Raw genomic sequence first — 16879 nt, forward strand, 5'->3', positions numbered from 1 at the left:
TGATTCCCATTCCGGTCTCGTCCCGTCTCGTCTCTTTGATTTCCCTTTTGAAATAATATCAAAAAATACAAAATAAACCTTCGAGACAGAGATAAGAGTCAGCCCCGGACCAAAAGAGAAGAAAAAAAAAAAGAGTGTTCTAAATTCGTTTAATGGCTGTGATTGATTGGATCGGATTGGATTGGGGGGTAGGTAGTCATATAACCATATAATGCGGTGATTGATTGATTGACTCGCCGTGGAGCCGATTTTGAATGGAATAAACCAAAAGCATTCAAAACTCCAATTGGAAAAAGGAAAGGGAAACAAAGAACAAATAAAAAGTACAGCGCACAAATTGCGCAAAATGCCAAAGAAGCGGAGAAGGAAAACAAAAAACATGCGGTGATCGCTAATTGCATACCCTTGCAGACAGATCGCTGCCATATGAGCACCCCGCAGATCGAACGAAGGCATGGCCAAAAACATATACTAGGCATACATATATAGTAGGTACCATTGCGATCTTCCCTCTCTGCATGGCAAACGTATGTATGTATGTACATATGCCCGAAACTAAATATACTCTCTGTTCAAAGGGTATACAAAAGCAGCAGCAGCAACAAGAACAACACAGACACATACATAGATGCATATGCATATGAATATCTATGCATGCATGTGCATGACTGTGTGTGTGTAAAAGAGCATTCCAAAATGGACCAACGGGGGTCTCCGTCCTCTGCCTCCCTGCCAATAGGAATTGTATTTCGCCTGCAGTTGGACAAGCACTGGGGGAGTGTTGCTGCTGCTTGCGACTGCATTTTTAGTCATTTCTGCAGGGCATCTGTTTACAGGGGCGTTGGCATTGCATCTCCCCCTCTTTCCCCCCATTCGCTCTTTCTACGAATCGCCTTGGCCTTGTTGTTGCCGACGCTGCTGCTGAGGCTGAGGCTGCGGCTGCTGTCGTTGGCCTCTTGGCTGACCCGTTAAGCGCGTAATTGAATTTAAACGGCAATTGTCTTGGCGAAATGCATTTACAGCAAATTGCAAATCACAGCAACGCTGCGCCAGCGCCATCATCAGTTGCTCTCAAACTGCAGCTAACGGTACTGTAGAATGCTTAATGAACGAGCGAGCAAGCAAGCAGGCAAGCAGGCAAATGCCAAAGCGGAATGCGGTTTAAAAATAAACCAAGCCCAGAGCGAACGAGCGAGCGAGGGGCAGCGCTATAGCGAGGGAGACAAGCGAAGCCAAAACGTGCTTTGGCTAAGACCCTACTTAGCCTAGTTTACGACCAACAGCGAGTGAGAGAGAGAGCCTGGCTTTAATGACGTCGCAGACACCTGCACACTAAAGCACAGATCGAGAGAGAGAGAGGGAGAGAGGGAGGTAGCGGGGGGCCCACTCTCCCTGCATTACGTACTCCATATTTCCATCCCATCCCTCTTGCTTCCCTTCCCTTCGCTAATTTTACGAGCTGGCCACACGCACCCTTTCCGCGTGTGTGTGTGTACAGTTTTAGAGTCAATCTCGATCCTCTGCACGCTTATGCAACACGTTGGGTTTATTGGCAGTAGCTTTACAGTTTACAGTGCCTCCCCTCGCATGCACATTAATTCCATTCATTTTGCACTTACCTTTGACAGCCTCGTAGTATCCCAAATCCAGCGTGAATGATTTACGTTATAGTTCTGGCTTACACAAATATCTGTTGCGCCTCTCTTCTATCCTCTTGGGATCTCTCGCTCTGCGTAGATATCCTCTGCTGCTGCGCTGTGATCTCTCTCTTTCCTTGTTGGCTGCTGCGCGGCGTCGGCGTCTGCTGTTTAAATTTACATAAATTTCCTTTTTTATTTATCTTTCATTTACAATATTTTCACTTGATTTGGTTCTTTTTACGATCTTTCTCTTCTGATGCTGCTCTTTTCTTGTGTTCGTTAAGAAAAAGATGCAGAAGACGCGTAAGCCACGAAGAAGGTGGGCAGGAGGAGAAAAACCGGAAAGTTGTTATTGTTGCTGCTGCGGCGGCGGCGGCGGCGTTCTTAGCCTGTTTTTTTTTTTGTTTCTGTTGCTGTTGGTAGAAAAAGCCTCAAAAAAATTGTCTAAAAGAAATCAAAAGAATTGTAGTTTTGGTTTCTGTTTTCGGATTCTGTTTTTTAATTTATGCCAAAGAATTTTTGTCACTTGTTGCTGCTGCCTGCCGCCTTCTGCTGCTGCGCGGCGACTGCGGCTGACCTTAATAACAAATTCCAATGCACACACACACACACGCACACAAACAAACATGAACATACAAGCCGCTTTCACACACAAACACGGTGCTGCGCAAAAACCAGCTTTGTAGGTTTTTTTGTTGGTTAAAATTTTTTTGGGCCAGCAATTAGAATTAGCCGCGTTTTAAGCACCGGCGTTAGAAGCGCAACAGCAGCAACAAGATCATCAGCAGCAGCACCATTTTCTAATTAGCACAGATACAAAAACACAAAAAAAATCAGGCTTAAACACACACCGAGAAAGAGATAGGGATTACGTTTGGTTAATGGCTTAGTAGCTGTTGGTACGGCGCACGGGATCTCATGTAGATACTTGTTGTTAGCGATCAACAATTTTTCATAACTGGCGCGCTTTCGTCCGCGCGCACGTCTTTTTTTTTTTGGGTGGCAAGCAGTGTGACCGCGGATTTATCGACCAAACATACCGTCCGACCCTCAAAACTATACCAAAATATACCGCCTCATTTTCAAAATATACCGTAAATATACTGACGAATTCAAGTTCTACTATACGTTTTCCTCGTTTTTGATCTTCCGTCAAATATTACCAGCTATATAGAACAATTAGCCATGCCCACATAATTTTATACGATTGATGAATCAATTTTCTGCACAATTGGTTAGTTTTTAGTCCTTGCTTTTATTGTATTTTGACTAAAACAAGGTTTAAACAAAATAGTTCATCAAAAAATCAGTCGCAATGTTGCTGGTATTTGAAGACGTGATGCGTGTATAGCTCTTTGTACACCCTATTTCGTTCATTTTATATGAAAATAAAACGTAATTTGTTAAGACCTTTTCTCAAATTGATATGTTTTAGACATATTCATGTATTTGATTAGTATCTTGTATATATTTATCTCGATCCTGATACCTACGGAGCCTGGGATGACAAACATTTTCTCAATTCTATAATTTCCTTTACCCTAGGGTATGAAAATTAGTGTTGCCGGGAATCATTGTTGTCAACCGGGCCATTACCGATTCAAGAAATACGACGAATTCCCCAATTTTGACCTTCCGTCGAATATTATCAGTTAAATAGACCATTTAGCCATGCCCATATAATTTTTTACGATTGATGAATCAATTTTCTATTTGAATGGCCTATTCTAAGTACTTGCTTTTATTGGATTTCTATATAACGTTGAAAAGGAAATTTAATAGATTGATGAAATTGACAAAATATACCGATATGTCGTAAATATATCGTCGGTTCCATTTTGACCTCAACAAATACCGAAAAGTATTAAAAATACCGTAAACGGTCACCCTGCCGTACACACCACGCAAAAATTTTTTTTTAAACTTTTTCCGACTCATAATCTGGTATATTTTGGTATATTTTATCGATAAAAGGTAAACAAAAACCAGCTGATTTTTCTCAGCTGAAATGAACATATACCACGTTTTTGATATTCCGTCGAATATTACTAGCTATATAGAATATTTAGCACTGCCCACATAATTTTATCCCATTGATGAATAAATTTTCCACAAGATTTGCTATTTTTAAGTGTTCCTTTTTATTTTGTTTTGTCTAAAACAAGGTTTAAACAAAACAGTTCAACCAAAAAACAGTGGCAAAGTAAGTGAGTATGAAAATTTCATACAGTGTGCCCAGTGTGCCCGCAGCGCAACACCAACGGTCACATTACAAGCTGAATTTTGTATATAAAGCAACTACGCCAGAGCCAGAATCGGCCCGCCAGCGGCCGTATTTAAAATGTCTATCCTCCTCGAATTCCTCTCGAATTCTACTTTAACCTCCGCAACCACACTTCTTGGAGCGTTATTGAACCTCCGCAACCACACTTCTTGGAGCGTTATTGAACCTCCGCAACCACACTTCTTGGAGCGTTATTGAACCTCCGCAACCAACATTCTTGGAGCATTATTGAACCTCCGTAACCAACATTCTTGGAGCGTTATTGAACCTCCGCAACCACACTTCTTGGAGCGTTATTGAACCTCCGCAACCACACTTCTTGGAGCGTTATTGAACCTCCGCAACCACACTTCTTGGAGCGTTATTGAACCTCCGCAACCACACTTCTTGGAGCGTTATTGAACCTCCGCAACCAACATTCTTGAAGCGTAATTGAACCTCCGCAACGAATCTTCTTCTCGGGGGGCATGGCTTTTGATTCTGTTAGTTGGTTTAAATCGTTCAAAACTAAATTATTTAAAAGCTAATTTAAACTTCAATTAAATAAACCCTCGGCGGGGATGATGCAGGCACGAGTGCTGTCGGCCACCCCGACGGAGGGCAGGCCGTGCTCCTTGCACATGGCCAGGAGGTCCTTGTGTCTCCAGGTTCGAGAGCTCCGACATTTCCGCACAAAAACAAAACGGAAAACAGAAACAAAAATCTAGAGCTGCCGACCGACTTCTCTGAAAACCTGAAAACCAAATAATGCTCCCTCCCAATCGCGTCTCGCCTGGAGTATTGTAATCTGAATATAGTATATTCGCATGCATGGTGCTAGCTTATGGTGACTCTAAAAATCTGGCAGCACTGGTATCACCTCAGCCGACTGGATACCGAACGTCTTAGATACTTAAATCTAGTTCTAACTCTGCATCTTCGTTAGTGGAAATTAAGATATCGTCATCAAAAGTTTTAGACTGATGCCGACTCACTTGACACATTATCTTTTATAATGCTTGTTCGGAGCAGAACCCAGCCGATTAGCTGCTTGCCAAACAGCACCTAATTCTTGGCCCTCAGCCTCTTATTTTGTTTGTTACTTATGTCTATGTCACCTACATTTATTCGTCAGGGTTTTGCGCTTGCTTGCGCTGCTAGACGCTCTCTGCCAGCTCGCTCTTCGCTATCTCCGGTACCGACGTCGGCCGAGCGAAGCTGCGCTTAGCGATCGGAGCGGCAATGTACATAAAGGGCAGGCAAGACACACTTGCAATTTGGATGTCACGCATTAAAGAACATATCGTAATTTTATTTCTGCGCCGAGTTTTTTTTAATTCGAAATAATTAGTCGACCGATTGGGGATAAAAAACATTATCTCCACAATGCTAATTAACATCGTATCTTCATCGATACTGTAGTGGAAGTTAGAACTTTCATAGAAAGCATTTTACTAATAATTACATTAAAATCATACATAGTTGAATTATTGTTGTTAACACCGCGAGATCTGATTAAATAAAATACATTTTCTAATGGGTCTTGGTTTAATTTGGATGTAGCAATATAAAAACTTCAGCACTTTCACTCCAAACATTTTGGGCCAATGAAAGTATGGAGTTGATTATTAAAATCATACCCTTTATGCAGTAGACTTCCTGTGGATATTTAAGTTCTTCGAAATATTTTCGCATATCCGAAAGGGTCTCATTGACAAGATTTTTGTCTTGCAGTGCACTCCTAAATGGGTTTTTATCGTAGAGGACATGATTATTTAGACAGTCGAATAATCGATTCATTTTTTCAATAAATGTAGCCGTCGCTTCTGCATTTTCTTTGCACTTTAAGAAGCCTCCAGAACTAATAATTGTTCGAAGAGCAGCGGCCACACTATGGCTAAACACTTGAGTGGCATATTTGACCTTAATTTATTTGGATATATGTATATGCTTTGTTGTTAATTTCGGGCAGAGTCGCGTTGAATTTCTAGAATCGATTTCATACGTTCTTCGTTCTTCGACTATTTTCCATGAAACAACGCCATCAGGGGTATAAAGATTTCTATTTCGGACAATGTTACTTAGCGATTTAATCAAATGTGAAACATCGTAAATCGCAAATATTTTTTTATCTTGAACTTTAAAGCTGGGGTTCTTAATGTCGACTCCCAGTCTTCTGAAAACAGCCCTGGTCGCAAATAGCTGCTCGTACATTAAGCCCTAAAACTTGTGCTCGTTCAATATTAGCTGTCACTTTATTTGTCTTTTGCAGGATGCGTCTCTCAGCAATTATCTAGAGAGCCTCAGTAGCATTTACATAAAGAAAAACATAAATGTAAAGTAAATGAAACTTAAAACATGAAGTTTGGGAATTCACGTTGTTGTTGAACAACTCTTTGGATGCTTTCTGCATTGTTTTGATTATAGATGAATACAGATATTCTGTAAATAATGGAAGGTACGGCCTTGCCTTGCCGTGTACAAATATAGTGATAGTTGTCTTTTACGATAAAAGTTTCTGCAACCTCTCAATGCGCAGCGAGTAATTGTTTTCCTCGTTCTCCACAATCTCATCAACGGTCACAATTGCACCTACTTCCAGTTGTTTCTCGAGACGTTTAGCCTGCGCATCGGTGAGTTCTTCGGGCAGGTCCATCAAAACATATTCCGTAGTCAATACGGGGTATGTTAATTGCCCCGGATATCCACGTATATCCGTCACATGGATTTTAACAATGTTTCCATAGTCCAGAAACAAGATGCTGGGATAGCCATCACCCACTAGCTCCATGGAAACACCGCGACACAATTTTCCCATATACTTGGCCATGCACAATTCTCCCTTCTATTTAAGGCTCTACGGTTCTCCCGATAGATGAGCACTGCCGTCTGCATGTGGTTGCCATAATCGTACTCAAGACTGTGGGCTTCGTAAAAGGGCTTCGTGTTTTATACCGTTTGCAGTTACAGTATAGCTTAGAACGTATTTTCAGTTTTCAAATAGGCCTCTTATCATGAAAACACAGACTTTATATTAGAATAATTATCCATGAGAGTATTCAAGGTGCGACCGGCATCTCAATTTTTTCTTTCCACATTCCCGTCGGAAAGCGCGCGATTGACAATTTATTTAAAATATATGTAAAACCAATTCCATTTATATTTATGCATATTTATTTTAGTATATATGTATATATATTTTTATTTATTTTGTATATTTAGATACATCATTGTTTTAGTTATAATAAACAAAAAAGACGAGAACCGACGGCGTTTACATAATTTTTATAATTTATAATCAACCTGCTTAAGATAAGGAAATAAATGTGCAATTATATTATTGTTATACCCGATACTCAAAATGAGTATTGGGGTATATTAGATTTGTGGTAAAAGTGGATGTGTGTAACGTCCAGAAGGAATCGTTTCCGACCCCATAAAGTATATATATTCTTGATCAGCATTAATAGCCGAGTCGATTGAGCCATGTCTGTCTGTCTGTCTGTCCGTCCGTCCGTCTGTCCGTACCCTTCAGCGCCTAGTGCTCAAAGACTATAAGAGCTAGAGCAACGATGTGTTGGATCCAGACTTATGTGATATGTCACTGCTACAAAAATAATTCATAACTTCGCCCCGCCCACTTCCGCCCCCACAAAGGACGAAAGCCTGTGGCATCCACAATATTGCAGATTCGGGAAAACTAAAAATCATAACAACAGAATCATAGAGATTGACCATATCTATCCGGTTGCGGAATATGGATCAGATCGGATAATCTGTATAGCCAAACAAGCAACAAGACGTCACGCTCAGACTGATTTTCTGTCTCTCTCGCACGCACTCCTTGTCGTGTCGTTTAATATTAGCGGCGTCTGCCGGAGGAGAGCCATACTGACTAAGTATCAACTCACAACGTTCCCCCTCGTAATATTTTATATTTTTATAATTTTATATTTGATATATTTATATCAAACAAATAACATCTTTTATTTTATTTCCCGCGCCCTAGTGTACCATACCCCCACCCCCTGCCCATTCTTCATTTATTTTGTGGCGGTAGGTCAGTCCATCAAAAGACCCAAAACAAGAACCAAACTCAAATTTCAGTTCTAGCGGCCAGCAATACTAAACACACACACGCAAAGTACGTGAGAATGCATGTGCACCCATACCCTAAAACATGCTGGAGGCAAAACAGAACCAGACCTGAGAGAGTTCAAAAAATCTGAAAAAAGCATACAATCACATTTTGTCGAAACATATTGCGTGTGTACTAACACATGCAAAGATGTTCTCTCTGCGATCTCTCTCTCATGATGACGTCACTCTGGGGTACTGAACGCGCTAGCCAGTGTGTGACGCTTTCGTTGTATGAACTGGCACATCTATATACTGTATGGTTAGTTTCATAGCAGAGAATTTTGTGCGCGCAATACACCAAATTGTGCACTTAACAGCACTACATTTTACGTTTAACAGGCCATGACCAAAAAATGCCAAGGCGGGAGCACCTAAAATTGAAAACTGAACGTTTTGGCTTAAAACACATAACGCAAAAGAAAGTAAAAACGTTAGCCTGCCTGATATATCATTATTGACTTCCCATTCGAAGAATTGTCCATTTGGGTATTCAAAGTGCGGGGTGCAACATCATTCATTCCTTGTATTCGCATCAGAAAATGAAAAATGGACAAATGATTTAAAATTTGATGCGCAAGTATGACACTACAACCTGTACAGACCAATTTTATACCTCGGTATTTAATTCTATATCTGCCAAAATATTCTTGCTCCCCATCGATAGTTGCGGCAAAGTATCGATAGCCGCAAGTGATATTTTGATACGATTTTCGGGGGAAGTAAATACAAAAGAAATGTCGCTTTTGTTTGCATTTTTGCTGATTTTAAGCTGCAACTGCAGCCTGTTGCTTGCCAAAAACAAGAGCTGTAGCTTACTGGTGGGCGAGCTGGGCGATGGGCAGAGTAAATTTGTGTACTGCGCCACCACAAAGTCCGTTCCGGTGCGGCTCTGCATTGGCTGTGTACCGGAGTACAGAATTCTAACGAGCTCCTACGATGCGCTGCTCTCCCAAGAAAACTGTTCGAAGATATATCTCAACTCGGATCGCATCAACGTGGTGGCCACCACCCAGGGCATACTCACAAATCTCTGGCAGAAAGCAAACTGCGAGGGTAATACGAAGACCATTTCTCCACATTATGCATCCTCCCCTCTAAACAATGGGATGGGCTTTTCTCTCTTCCAGATTGCTTCAATGGCAATCATTCGGACCTATATGACGTCCAGTGGAATATTCTTAATGGCTGTCTCAGTGCACATAAAGATGATCCGTGCATCTCTTGCAAGAATGACTATATCGCACTGAACCAATTTTACTTGGAAATGGAGAAGGCAAACAAAGGACATGTGTGCTTCGATCTGCAGGACAGCGTAAGGCACCAGACACAGAGCGGTGCCTTCACTCTAATGTTTATCCTTTCTCTTTTTTAGATGAACCGCACTCGTTCGAATTGGTCCAAAACTTTAGGATGCTGCCACCGGGATGTAAAATTAAATACTTTCCTCATTGCCGTCTGCGTTGTGGTCCTTCTGCCAATCGTTACCTTCTACATCACCGTCATTGTGCTGACCAAGAGGCGGGAGGCCAATCATGGACTCCTCAACGAAGAGAGTAAGTGGAAGAGCGCCGATATGACCTTTTTTCTTTGTTTAATTCGGATTTTGTGTAGCACCCGAGTTGGATGCCCCATCAACTTCTGCTCTTATTACCGCCGCCGTACTGTCCACGCCCACGGAAAATCCAGTGGTTGTGGCTGGTAGAACGGAAAAGATTGCCAAGCTGTTGAGTGGTGCAAGGGCTGGCTCTGATTCGGACTTGGATTCCAGCGACGATGAGATACAAGTAAAGCCAAAAACAGCCTAAGTATGCGAAGGGGGAAAAACTCCTTTTGGAAATATTCTAAAAGTCATCAATGACCCTGTATTTAACCACTTCATGACTACTTTTTTGGGACGTAGATTCTCACACTCCATAAGATATAAAACATATATCGTTTTGGAATGTAAATCGTGCTCCCTGTGTGATATCTCTGAATAAAGTAACAAGCTTTTTTATAGATTTGTAATCAAACAAAGTCTTTATTCACATCAGTCTTTGGGTGGGTCTCTCTTTCTTCCAGGACATCTATGAAGCTCTGGTGGGCGCCTGCTCCTCCAGTTTCGTTTCTGAAATGAAAAAGAGCAAAACTTCCTAGTTCTCTGTCCAAAGGTGTGTCGTCTTGTCTGTTGTCTCTCTCTGGGACTCTGGATGTTATCCAGCGAATCTTTTGGGGGCAGTCTTTTGAGTGGAAATGAACGTGTCAAACAGTTCGAATTGCTACGATTCTACGTTGCTACGTTTCTACGGTGGGAGAAGATGAGCGAGCGAGCGAACGAGCGACCGTTCGATCTCAGAGTGTGGATGGTGGATGGATAGGATGGACCGGACCACCCAAGGGTGGTGGTGGTGGTGGTGGTGGTGGTCACCAGACATACGTTTTCGTTCGGATGTGTGTCGGGGTTGGGTCCTCGCTGTCTCTGAAAGACATGTATGTAAATGTTAATATTTTGTTGCATTAGTGGTTATACCATAAGATATAAGAAAGTTTGGATTGGCTTTGCTTTGGTTTGTGGTTTGTGGTTTGGGGTTCGGATCCCAATAGATAACTCCTCTTGTAAAAACTGTCTTCGATTCGCTTCTTCGTTCGAGAAGCTTAGTTCCATGGAACGCTCTGTCCAACTCTCGTTTCGGCTGGTTTTTTTTTTGCTTTGTTTTTAGTTTGGTTTGGCCGGGGGCGAAGCACAGGGATGCGGGATGGAGGAGTTGGGGGTGGGAAAACACACATATGCACACACATCACTGCTTCGATTTGAATAACGGTACGTTCTTGTGGTTGTTTGTTGTTGGCTGTTGTGTCTCTTTGGCGTCTCTTTCGTTTAAAAGTCTCTCTCCTTATTCATTTCATCGTTTTTCGTATAAAAAAAGTTCACAATTTCTCTCTTTCATTTTGTATTTTTTTTTTGTGGTTTAAAATATTTTTAATTAGAATTTAGGTGTTGTTTTCTTGTTTAAATTTGCTTATGCGTAAGTTTTTTGTTTTGTAAATCAAATGGTGGTACAAGGGGCGGGGGGACGGGGGTAGCGGCGAGACAGAGGGAGAGAGAGATGCAGAAAGAGAGAAAGAGAGTTGTTTGTTGTCGGAGTGTGGCGGTGTATCGATAGCCGATAGCGCCAGCCTCTCGCTCGGTAGCTGTCGATAGCTACAGCTATATGTTCGATTATATAGCTGGCTCTAGGAATTATCATTTTCATTTTCATGTATATCTTTTAAACGATCGCATCGCCCTACAATCTTATACCCGTTACGAATTCTCAATTTTCTCATTTCACACACGCGAGCACACAATTCTTTCACTTTTTCCGATACCGATAAGATTGGTCGATAATCTAGCGCCTGTTGTCCCGATAGCTTCGCTGGCCACCGCCACCGCCACCGCCGCCACGGTCGCCCCGAAACGAACGCGAGTCCCGCGAGGACCCACTGCGATTCCCGTACTCCCGACGACGACCGCCACCCGCGGCACCATTGTTGTCTCGATTGCGATATCCCGGTCCTCCTCCCACGCCGCCGGCAGCTCCACCCACTCCCGCTCCGCCCATGCCCGGGGCCGGTGGACCTCCCGCCACCCCATTGCTCCCGCCGTTGGCAGCACTGCCGCCATAGACGGGGAACCCGGGCGGCGGCACCGTGGCCAAGCCGGCGTTCTTCCAGGCGGCAAACTCCTCGTAGCTGGGCGCTTTGTCGAATCCTGGCGGCGGTGGTCGCTGCGGGGGCGGGTAATCTGGCAGTGGTGGTGCTCCAGGGCCATCGTAATATCGCACCGGCGGTGGCAGCTGCTCGTACATCGCGGCCGTCGCCCCCGGGGGCATGGCGCCGGCTGCTCCCGCTGTCCCGGGCAGTGGCATCTGGGCGAAGGGGGGCACGAAGGGCAGCGGCGGCAGCTGGCCGTGCATGTTCCGCATGTAGTCCGCAACGTACGCCTCGGCAGCGGCGGCCGACGACATGTAACGCTCCCACGATGGCATCGACATCTCTGGGGGTCCGCCTGGAGCTCCCCCGCCACCGGCGCCTCCCATTTGCCGGTAGGGAGATCCTCCGCGCTTGAAGCCGCCTCCGCCGCCTTGTGGCATGCCCCCCATGCCGTGATGGGGATGTCGGTGGTACGGCCGATGCTGATGCTGTTGTCCATGGTAGCTCCTCTTGTGGCGCATGGGTCCGAGGTGATTGTGGCCCGATCCCCCCCTCCCACCACCGCCGCCACCGCCATTACCATGGCCGTGGCCGCGGGAGGAAAGACTCCTGGGAGGCTTGTAGATCACGTGCATGCCCTTTTCCCTCATCACTCGGGCGGTTTCCTTTGATTTTTTCAGAATCGGCGTCAATTCAATCTGTTCATCCTCGGGGAAGAGGCGGCACAGCTCCCCGCCGATCTTGGGCTCGATCTCCTGGCCATCGCGTCCAATCTTCACGGGCTTACCCTCGTTCCATGTGTTGTGCAAGTGCAGTGTGGCATTGAAGGACAGCTCCTTGCGGCAGATCCAGTCCAGCTCAATGACGCCACCGAGCGCCTTCGGGGAGATGCTGGGTGGCAGCACCCAGGCCACCTGGGGAATATCGCGTCTGGAGGGCGCCGCCATCCTGGCGAATCCTGCAAATTTACCTGCAAAACGAGAGGACAGAATGAATGCGTGCACTCCATGGACACGACGACAAGACGACCTACCGCTCTCGTTGACGGAGAAGATGAGCAGGACGTTGCGGGCCTCCTTGAAGGCCTGATTCAGATTGGCATCGTTCTGTGGCAGTGTGGCCCAGACGCTCTTGCCCTTCGAAAGCTGCACGTTGTCAATGTTGTTGGACTTGATCAGAAAGAAGCGCGTGTCCCGGAACAAATAGTTGAGCTTCGTCATGTAGTCGTAGCCCTTCTGCGTCTGCGAGCTACCGCCGTCCTTCTCGGGCGTGGAGCTCTTTGAGCTGCTGGCCGTTGTGTTGGTTTTGCCACGCGCCCCACCGCCGCCGTTCCGCTTGTGCTGTGTGCCCGAATCCGAGTCGGAGGACTCGCTGTCCGACTCGAGGGCCGGCACGGCAGGCTTCTCGTCCTCCGCATCGCTTGCCTCGCTCTTGTTGCCCGAATCGTTGGGATTCGGGGTCTTCTTGCTGCGCGACGACTTCTTCGTCTGCGCCTCCCGCTCCTCGGTGGGCGGGGACTTGGCCTTGGACTTATCCGCCGGCTGCTCACTGGACGACTGACTCAACGACGGCTTCTTTGACTCGCTACCCGTGTGCTTTTTCTTTTTGCTCCCATTCAGGTCCTCGGGAGTGGCCTCACGCTTGGTCTTCTTTGAGGTGGGCTGCTGCTGCGGCCTCTCCTTCTTGTCGGCCAACGGGGGTGCTGCTTCCTTGACCTTGGTCTTGGTTTTGCGCTTGCCGCTGCCCACCAGCGAGGAGGTGGCCGTGCTCACCGAACTGATGCTAGGCTCCGAGTCGTCGGAGGACTCCCCGCCATTCGATTCGGAGGCCTCGCTGCGTGTGTTGAACTCAAAGTCCTGCAGTTCCTCGGCAATGTCCGCCTCGTTTTCGTCCAGGCCAAGATTCACTGCGTCCAGGTCGGCCATGTCGCGCATTGGCAGCGTTTGTTTACCTGCAGCGTAGCGTCGGTCCGGCCGTCAGCATGAATGAGACACGCACACAAATGCACACACGCATACACACGCAGCAGCGGAGAAGAAAATATAGAGAAAAAAATGCCGATCGATTTGGCAGGTGAGAAACAATCGCTGAAAAAGCACCGAAATCCAACACTCACTCGCTGCTCGGGGCATCAACTTAGGGGACCCTGCGTCCGTGCAACTTTTGATGCACTCTTTTCTATAATTAACACTTGCAGAAACAACAAAATTAGCGAAGCTTAATTTTTTTACACACAAATTTCTGCGTCACAGCGATGGCGTCGCGTATATCGATAAGAAATCGAACTTAGCCCACTTAGTCCCCTCTATTTAAACAATTCAACGACTTGAGGTAAATGGCGGCAAATATTACTGATTGTAAACTCTTCCTGTTTATCCATGCCATCTTTCCTCTGAACTTAAAAAAAGCACGATACCTTTCACCTGAACTACGCTAAAATAATACAATTTTCACTATTTTCGGTGGAATATTAAATACCCCCTTGGCTTACAATGGGTTAATCGTTCGTCTCTCAACTCATGGTTTTATGCGATTGATAAACCAATTTCCTACAAGACTGGTCAACTTGAAGTACTCTTCTTTATTGGATTGTCTATTAAATAAAGTTTAAGCGAAAAAGGTCAACAAAAATGCAAATATATTTCGACTAATTTTCAAGATGAATTCCAGTGTTGGTAAAGGGCTTTTGCTAATTGTTGTTTTTCTCACCTCTTTTGTGTTTACATGTGCGAAAAACGCGCGCCGCCGCGCAATGAAAACACGAATAAATATTGAAACCTTTCCGCTGTCTCTGGTGAACTCTAACGATCTGCAGCGATGCTATATTCCCGACGTGGAGGATTCGCCAAATCCTACTGCCAAAAGCTACTGGGGCCGCTGCAGCCTCTCTAATGGGAGCTATGCCATTTGCCGCGTGGTTAGGCGTCTTGGCAGCGAACATTGTTGCTTTCTGGACAGCGCGGTGACCTCCTCGGCACAATTCCCGCTCACAAATCAACGCCTGACGAGCATCGAGTCATTGACCCTGGTCCGCAATGTGATGAAGGTCTCGTGTTTGGTCTTTGCCAACCAGAATTTGCCTGAAAAACGCCCAGATCTTCAGCTGAAGGACCTCGCCGGCTATGTTAAGATCTATTTGCGGTGGCTAGTTCTCGAGAAAGGCTGCTACGTGAGGCTGAAACTGTTTAGCACATTAGGCATAGACGCCATCCAGATATTGGATGCCCCCGAAGTGCCGGACAATCAGTGTTTCACATTGGACAATTGTGCAGTGATGAACATTGTGGATGTACGTCTTGCGATGCCAAAATATCTTCCAATTTGCACAAAATATCTGTCCGACAGCTTTGAGCAGCCAACGGAGGCCCTGGAACAGCTGCTGGCGACCTCGAAACGCAGTTTTCTTGCCCATCGATTCCCTACTACGGCCCTGATTGTGGGTCCAGTGGGTTGCGGCAAGACAATGCTAATGGCCGAGTTCCTGCGGCGCCACGAATGCAGCTGCTTCTACATCCTCCCCAATCAAGGGGTGATACGCCCCTATCCAGGAGGCACCGAATCGCAGCTAAGGAAGATCTTCCAGGCAGCGCGCACATTCAAAGCCAATATGATGCCATCTAGTAAGTCGCCACTGCGTCACAAGCGTATTCAAAAAGCCAAATGGGCTTAATAATCCCCCCACTTGTTTCGTCCCCGATCTAGCACCCATTGTAATAATCATTGAGGATCTGGAGCTTCTCTGCGCTTCCTCAAGCAGCTATTCGGGTGGAGCTTCTCAGAGCTCGAACAATTCGTTGCGCATCGCCGCGCAGTTCAACAAACTAATTGACGAGCTGGATCCGGGCATCATTTGCTTGGGCACCTCCAGCAATCCGGATCACCTGCACGAGCATGCGCGTCGTGCTGGCCGATTTGGCAGGGAGATCGCCATTGAAATGCCAAATGAGGAGCAGCGTGGAAGACTGATTAAAGCCTGGTGCCAGGAGTATAACATGGCGCTCCCTTGCGGAGAACTAATTGATCATTTGGCTAAGAACACCCAAGGATATGTCATCTCTGATCTGATCCTGCTGCTGTCCCATGTCCAGAAGGATGTGAAGGTCCAAGGAGTCTCGCATTTGGATAAGATCTTCCGCAAGTGGCTGAGTCACACTTTCCCGAGTGGCTCACGAGCCACAAATGTGCGCGTGGCCAAGATGACGGTCGGCTTTGAGGCCATTGGAGGGATGGATGGGCTCAAGCGAAAGCTGGAGGCGTCTATTCTCGCCGGACTGAAGCATGCGGAAGTCTTTGCCCGCCTTGGCCTCAGTCTGCCCAAGGGAGTGCTGCTGTATGGGCCGCCGGGCTGTGCCAAGACCACCATTGCCAAGTGTTTGGCCAAGGAGGCCAATATGACATTCATTGCCACCTCGGCGGCGGAGGTTTACTCCCCCTATGTGGGTTGTGCCGAGCGATATATCACTCGGATGTTTCACTTGGCCCGAAAGAATGCCCCTTGTCTCATATTCCTTGACGAAATTGGCAAGTACCAATTGAAACGAATCGGCAGTTTTCTAGTTGTTTTCACTCTCCAATCGAATTGCAGATTCGCTGGTGGGACGTCGCACGGTGTCTACGGGAGGAGGCGGTGGCGGTGGCCAGGTTCAGCTAAGGATCCTCTCCACCCTCCTCACCGAGATGGATGGGATTGTGGGGGGCACCAATGAGAAGCATATACTCGTTGTGGCAGCCACCAATCGTCCGGAAATGATTGACGATGCCCTAATGCGTCCCGGGCGCTTCGACAAGCTGATCCATGTACCGGCCCCAGATTTGAGATCCCGCATGGCTCTGATGGAGCTGCATGGCAAACGGATGCCCTTCGATGAGAATCTAGACCTGGAAACGATCGTCCGGCATACCGAGGGTTACTCTGGAGCGGATATATGCAATCTGTGCAATGAGGCAGCCATCCAAACCTTCCAGCGAGACCCGGAGGCCACAAAGATTGAGATGCAGGACTTTGAAAAGGTCCTGTATAAGCTGAAATCATCGCTTACCCAGAGCCAAATCAGTGCATACTATAAGTTTGCCCAAAGATCTCAGTAATTGGGAACTACCGGAGAAATTGATTCAACAAATAGGCTGTGCACGTTAAAATATGAACTTGACGAACGTGACTGGC

The 16879-nt window shown here is 46.0% G+C and overlaps 4 protein-coding genes across 6 annotated transcripts in view; 2 read left to right on the forward strand and 2 right to left on the reverse strand.

The window, feature by feature from the left end:
* The window catches only part of LOC6601684 (spectrin beta chain, non-erythrocytic 5), a 34172-nt gene extending 32381 nt beyond the window's left edge, over positions 1–1791 (reverse strand). For all 3 annotated transcript variants that reach the window (XM_026991894.1, XM_026991892.1, XM_026991890.1), the window contains exon 1: positions 1620–1791. The gene's annotated coding sequence lies outside the window, so the exon portion shown is untranslated. The remainder of the gene's footprint in view (positions 1–1619) is intronic.
* A 6985-nt stretch (positions 1792–8776) lies between these two features.
* Positions 8777–10148, forward strand: LOC6601681 (osteopetrosis-associated transmembrane protein 1). Its single transcript, XM_002026679.2, has 4 exons — positions 8777–9096; positions 9171–9355; positions 9416–9596; positions 9655–10148. Exons 1-4 carry the CDS (start codon positions 8778–8780, stop codon positions 9846–9848), a joined length of 879 nt encoding a protein of 292 aa, XP_002026715.1. The 5' UTR covers position 8777; the 3' UTR covers positions 9849–10148.
* A 1050-nt stretch (positions 10149–11198) lies between these two features.
* LOC6601680 (YTH domain-containing protein 1) lies at positions 11199–13930 on the reverse strand. The gene is made up of 3 exons (XM_026991731.1): positions 13832–13930; positions 12749–13666; positions 11199–12685 (listed from the first exon to the last, which is right to left on the reverse strand). Exons 1-3 carry the CDS (start codon positions 13845–13847, stop codon positions 11412–11414), a joined length of 2208 nt encoding a protein of 735 aa, XP_026847532.1. The 5' UTR covers positions 13848–13930; the 3' UTR covers positions 11199–11411.
* A 512-nt stretch (positions 13931–14442) lies between these two features.
* Positions 14443–16821, forward strand: LOC6601679 (cell division cycle protein 48 homolog). Its single transcript, XM_026991762.1, has 3 exons — positions 14443–15335; positions 15418–16236; positions 16301–16821. The coding sequence occupies exons 1-3, from the start codon at positions 14468–14470 to the stop codon at positions 16801–16803; spliced, it is 2190 nt and encodes a 729-aa protein (XP_026847563.1). The 5' UTR covers positions 14443–14467; the 3' UTR covers positions 16804–16821.
* The last annotated feature ends 58 nt before the right edge of the window (positions 16822–16879 follow it).

This window comes from Drosophila persimilis, unplaced genomic scaffold (assembly GCF_003286085.1).
Source record: "Drosophila persimilis strain 14011-0111.01,24,50 unplaced genomic scaffold, DperRS2 tig00000686-arrow-arrow-pilon, whole genome shotgun sequence".
NCBI lineage: Eukaryota > Metazoa > Arthropoda > Insecta > Diptera > Drosophilidae > Drosophila > Drosophila persimilis.

Excerpts from the sequence above, each read along its gene's own strand:
- LOC6601681 (XM_002026679.2), top strand. The coding sequence starts at position 8,778 with ATGTCGCTTTTGTTTGCATTTTTGCTGATTTTAAGCTGCAACTGCAGC. Across the intron at positions 9,097-9,170 it reads GCAGAAAGCAAACTGCGAGG|ATTGCTTCAATGGCAATCAT; the intron begins GTAATACGAAGA and ends TCTCTCTTCCAG. Across the intron at positions 9,597-9,654 it reads TGGACTCCTCAACGAAGAGA|CACCCGAGTTGGATGCCCCA; the intron begins GTAAGTGGAAGA and ends GATTTTGTGTAG.
- LOC6601680 (XM_026991731.1), bottom strand. Across the intron at positions 12,686-12,748 it reads CTTCTCCGTCAACGAGAGCG|GTAAATTTGCAGGATTCGCC; the intron begins GTAGGTCGTCTT and ends CTCGTTTTGCAG.
- LOC6601679 (XM_026991762.1), top strand. The coding sequence starts at position 14,468 with ATGAAAACACGAATAAATATTGAAACCTTTCCGCTGTCTCTGGTGAAC. Across the intron at positions 15,336-15,417 it reads AGCCAATATGATGCCATCTA|CACCCATTGTAATAATCATT; the intron begins GTAAGTCGCCAC and ends TCCCCGATCTAG. Across the intron at positions 16,237-16,300 it reads CATATTCCTTGACGAAATTG|ATTCGCTGGTGGGACGTCGC; the intron begins GCAAGTACCAAT and ends ATCGAATTGCAG.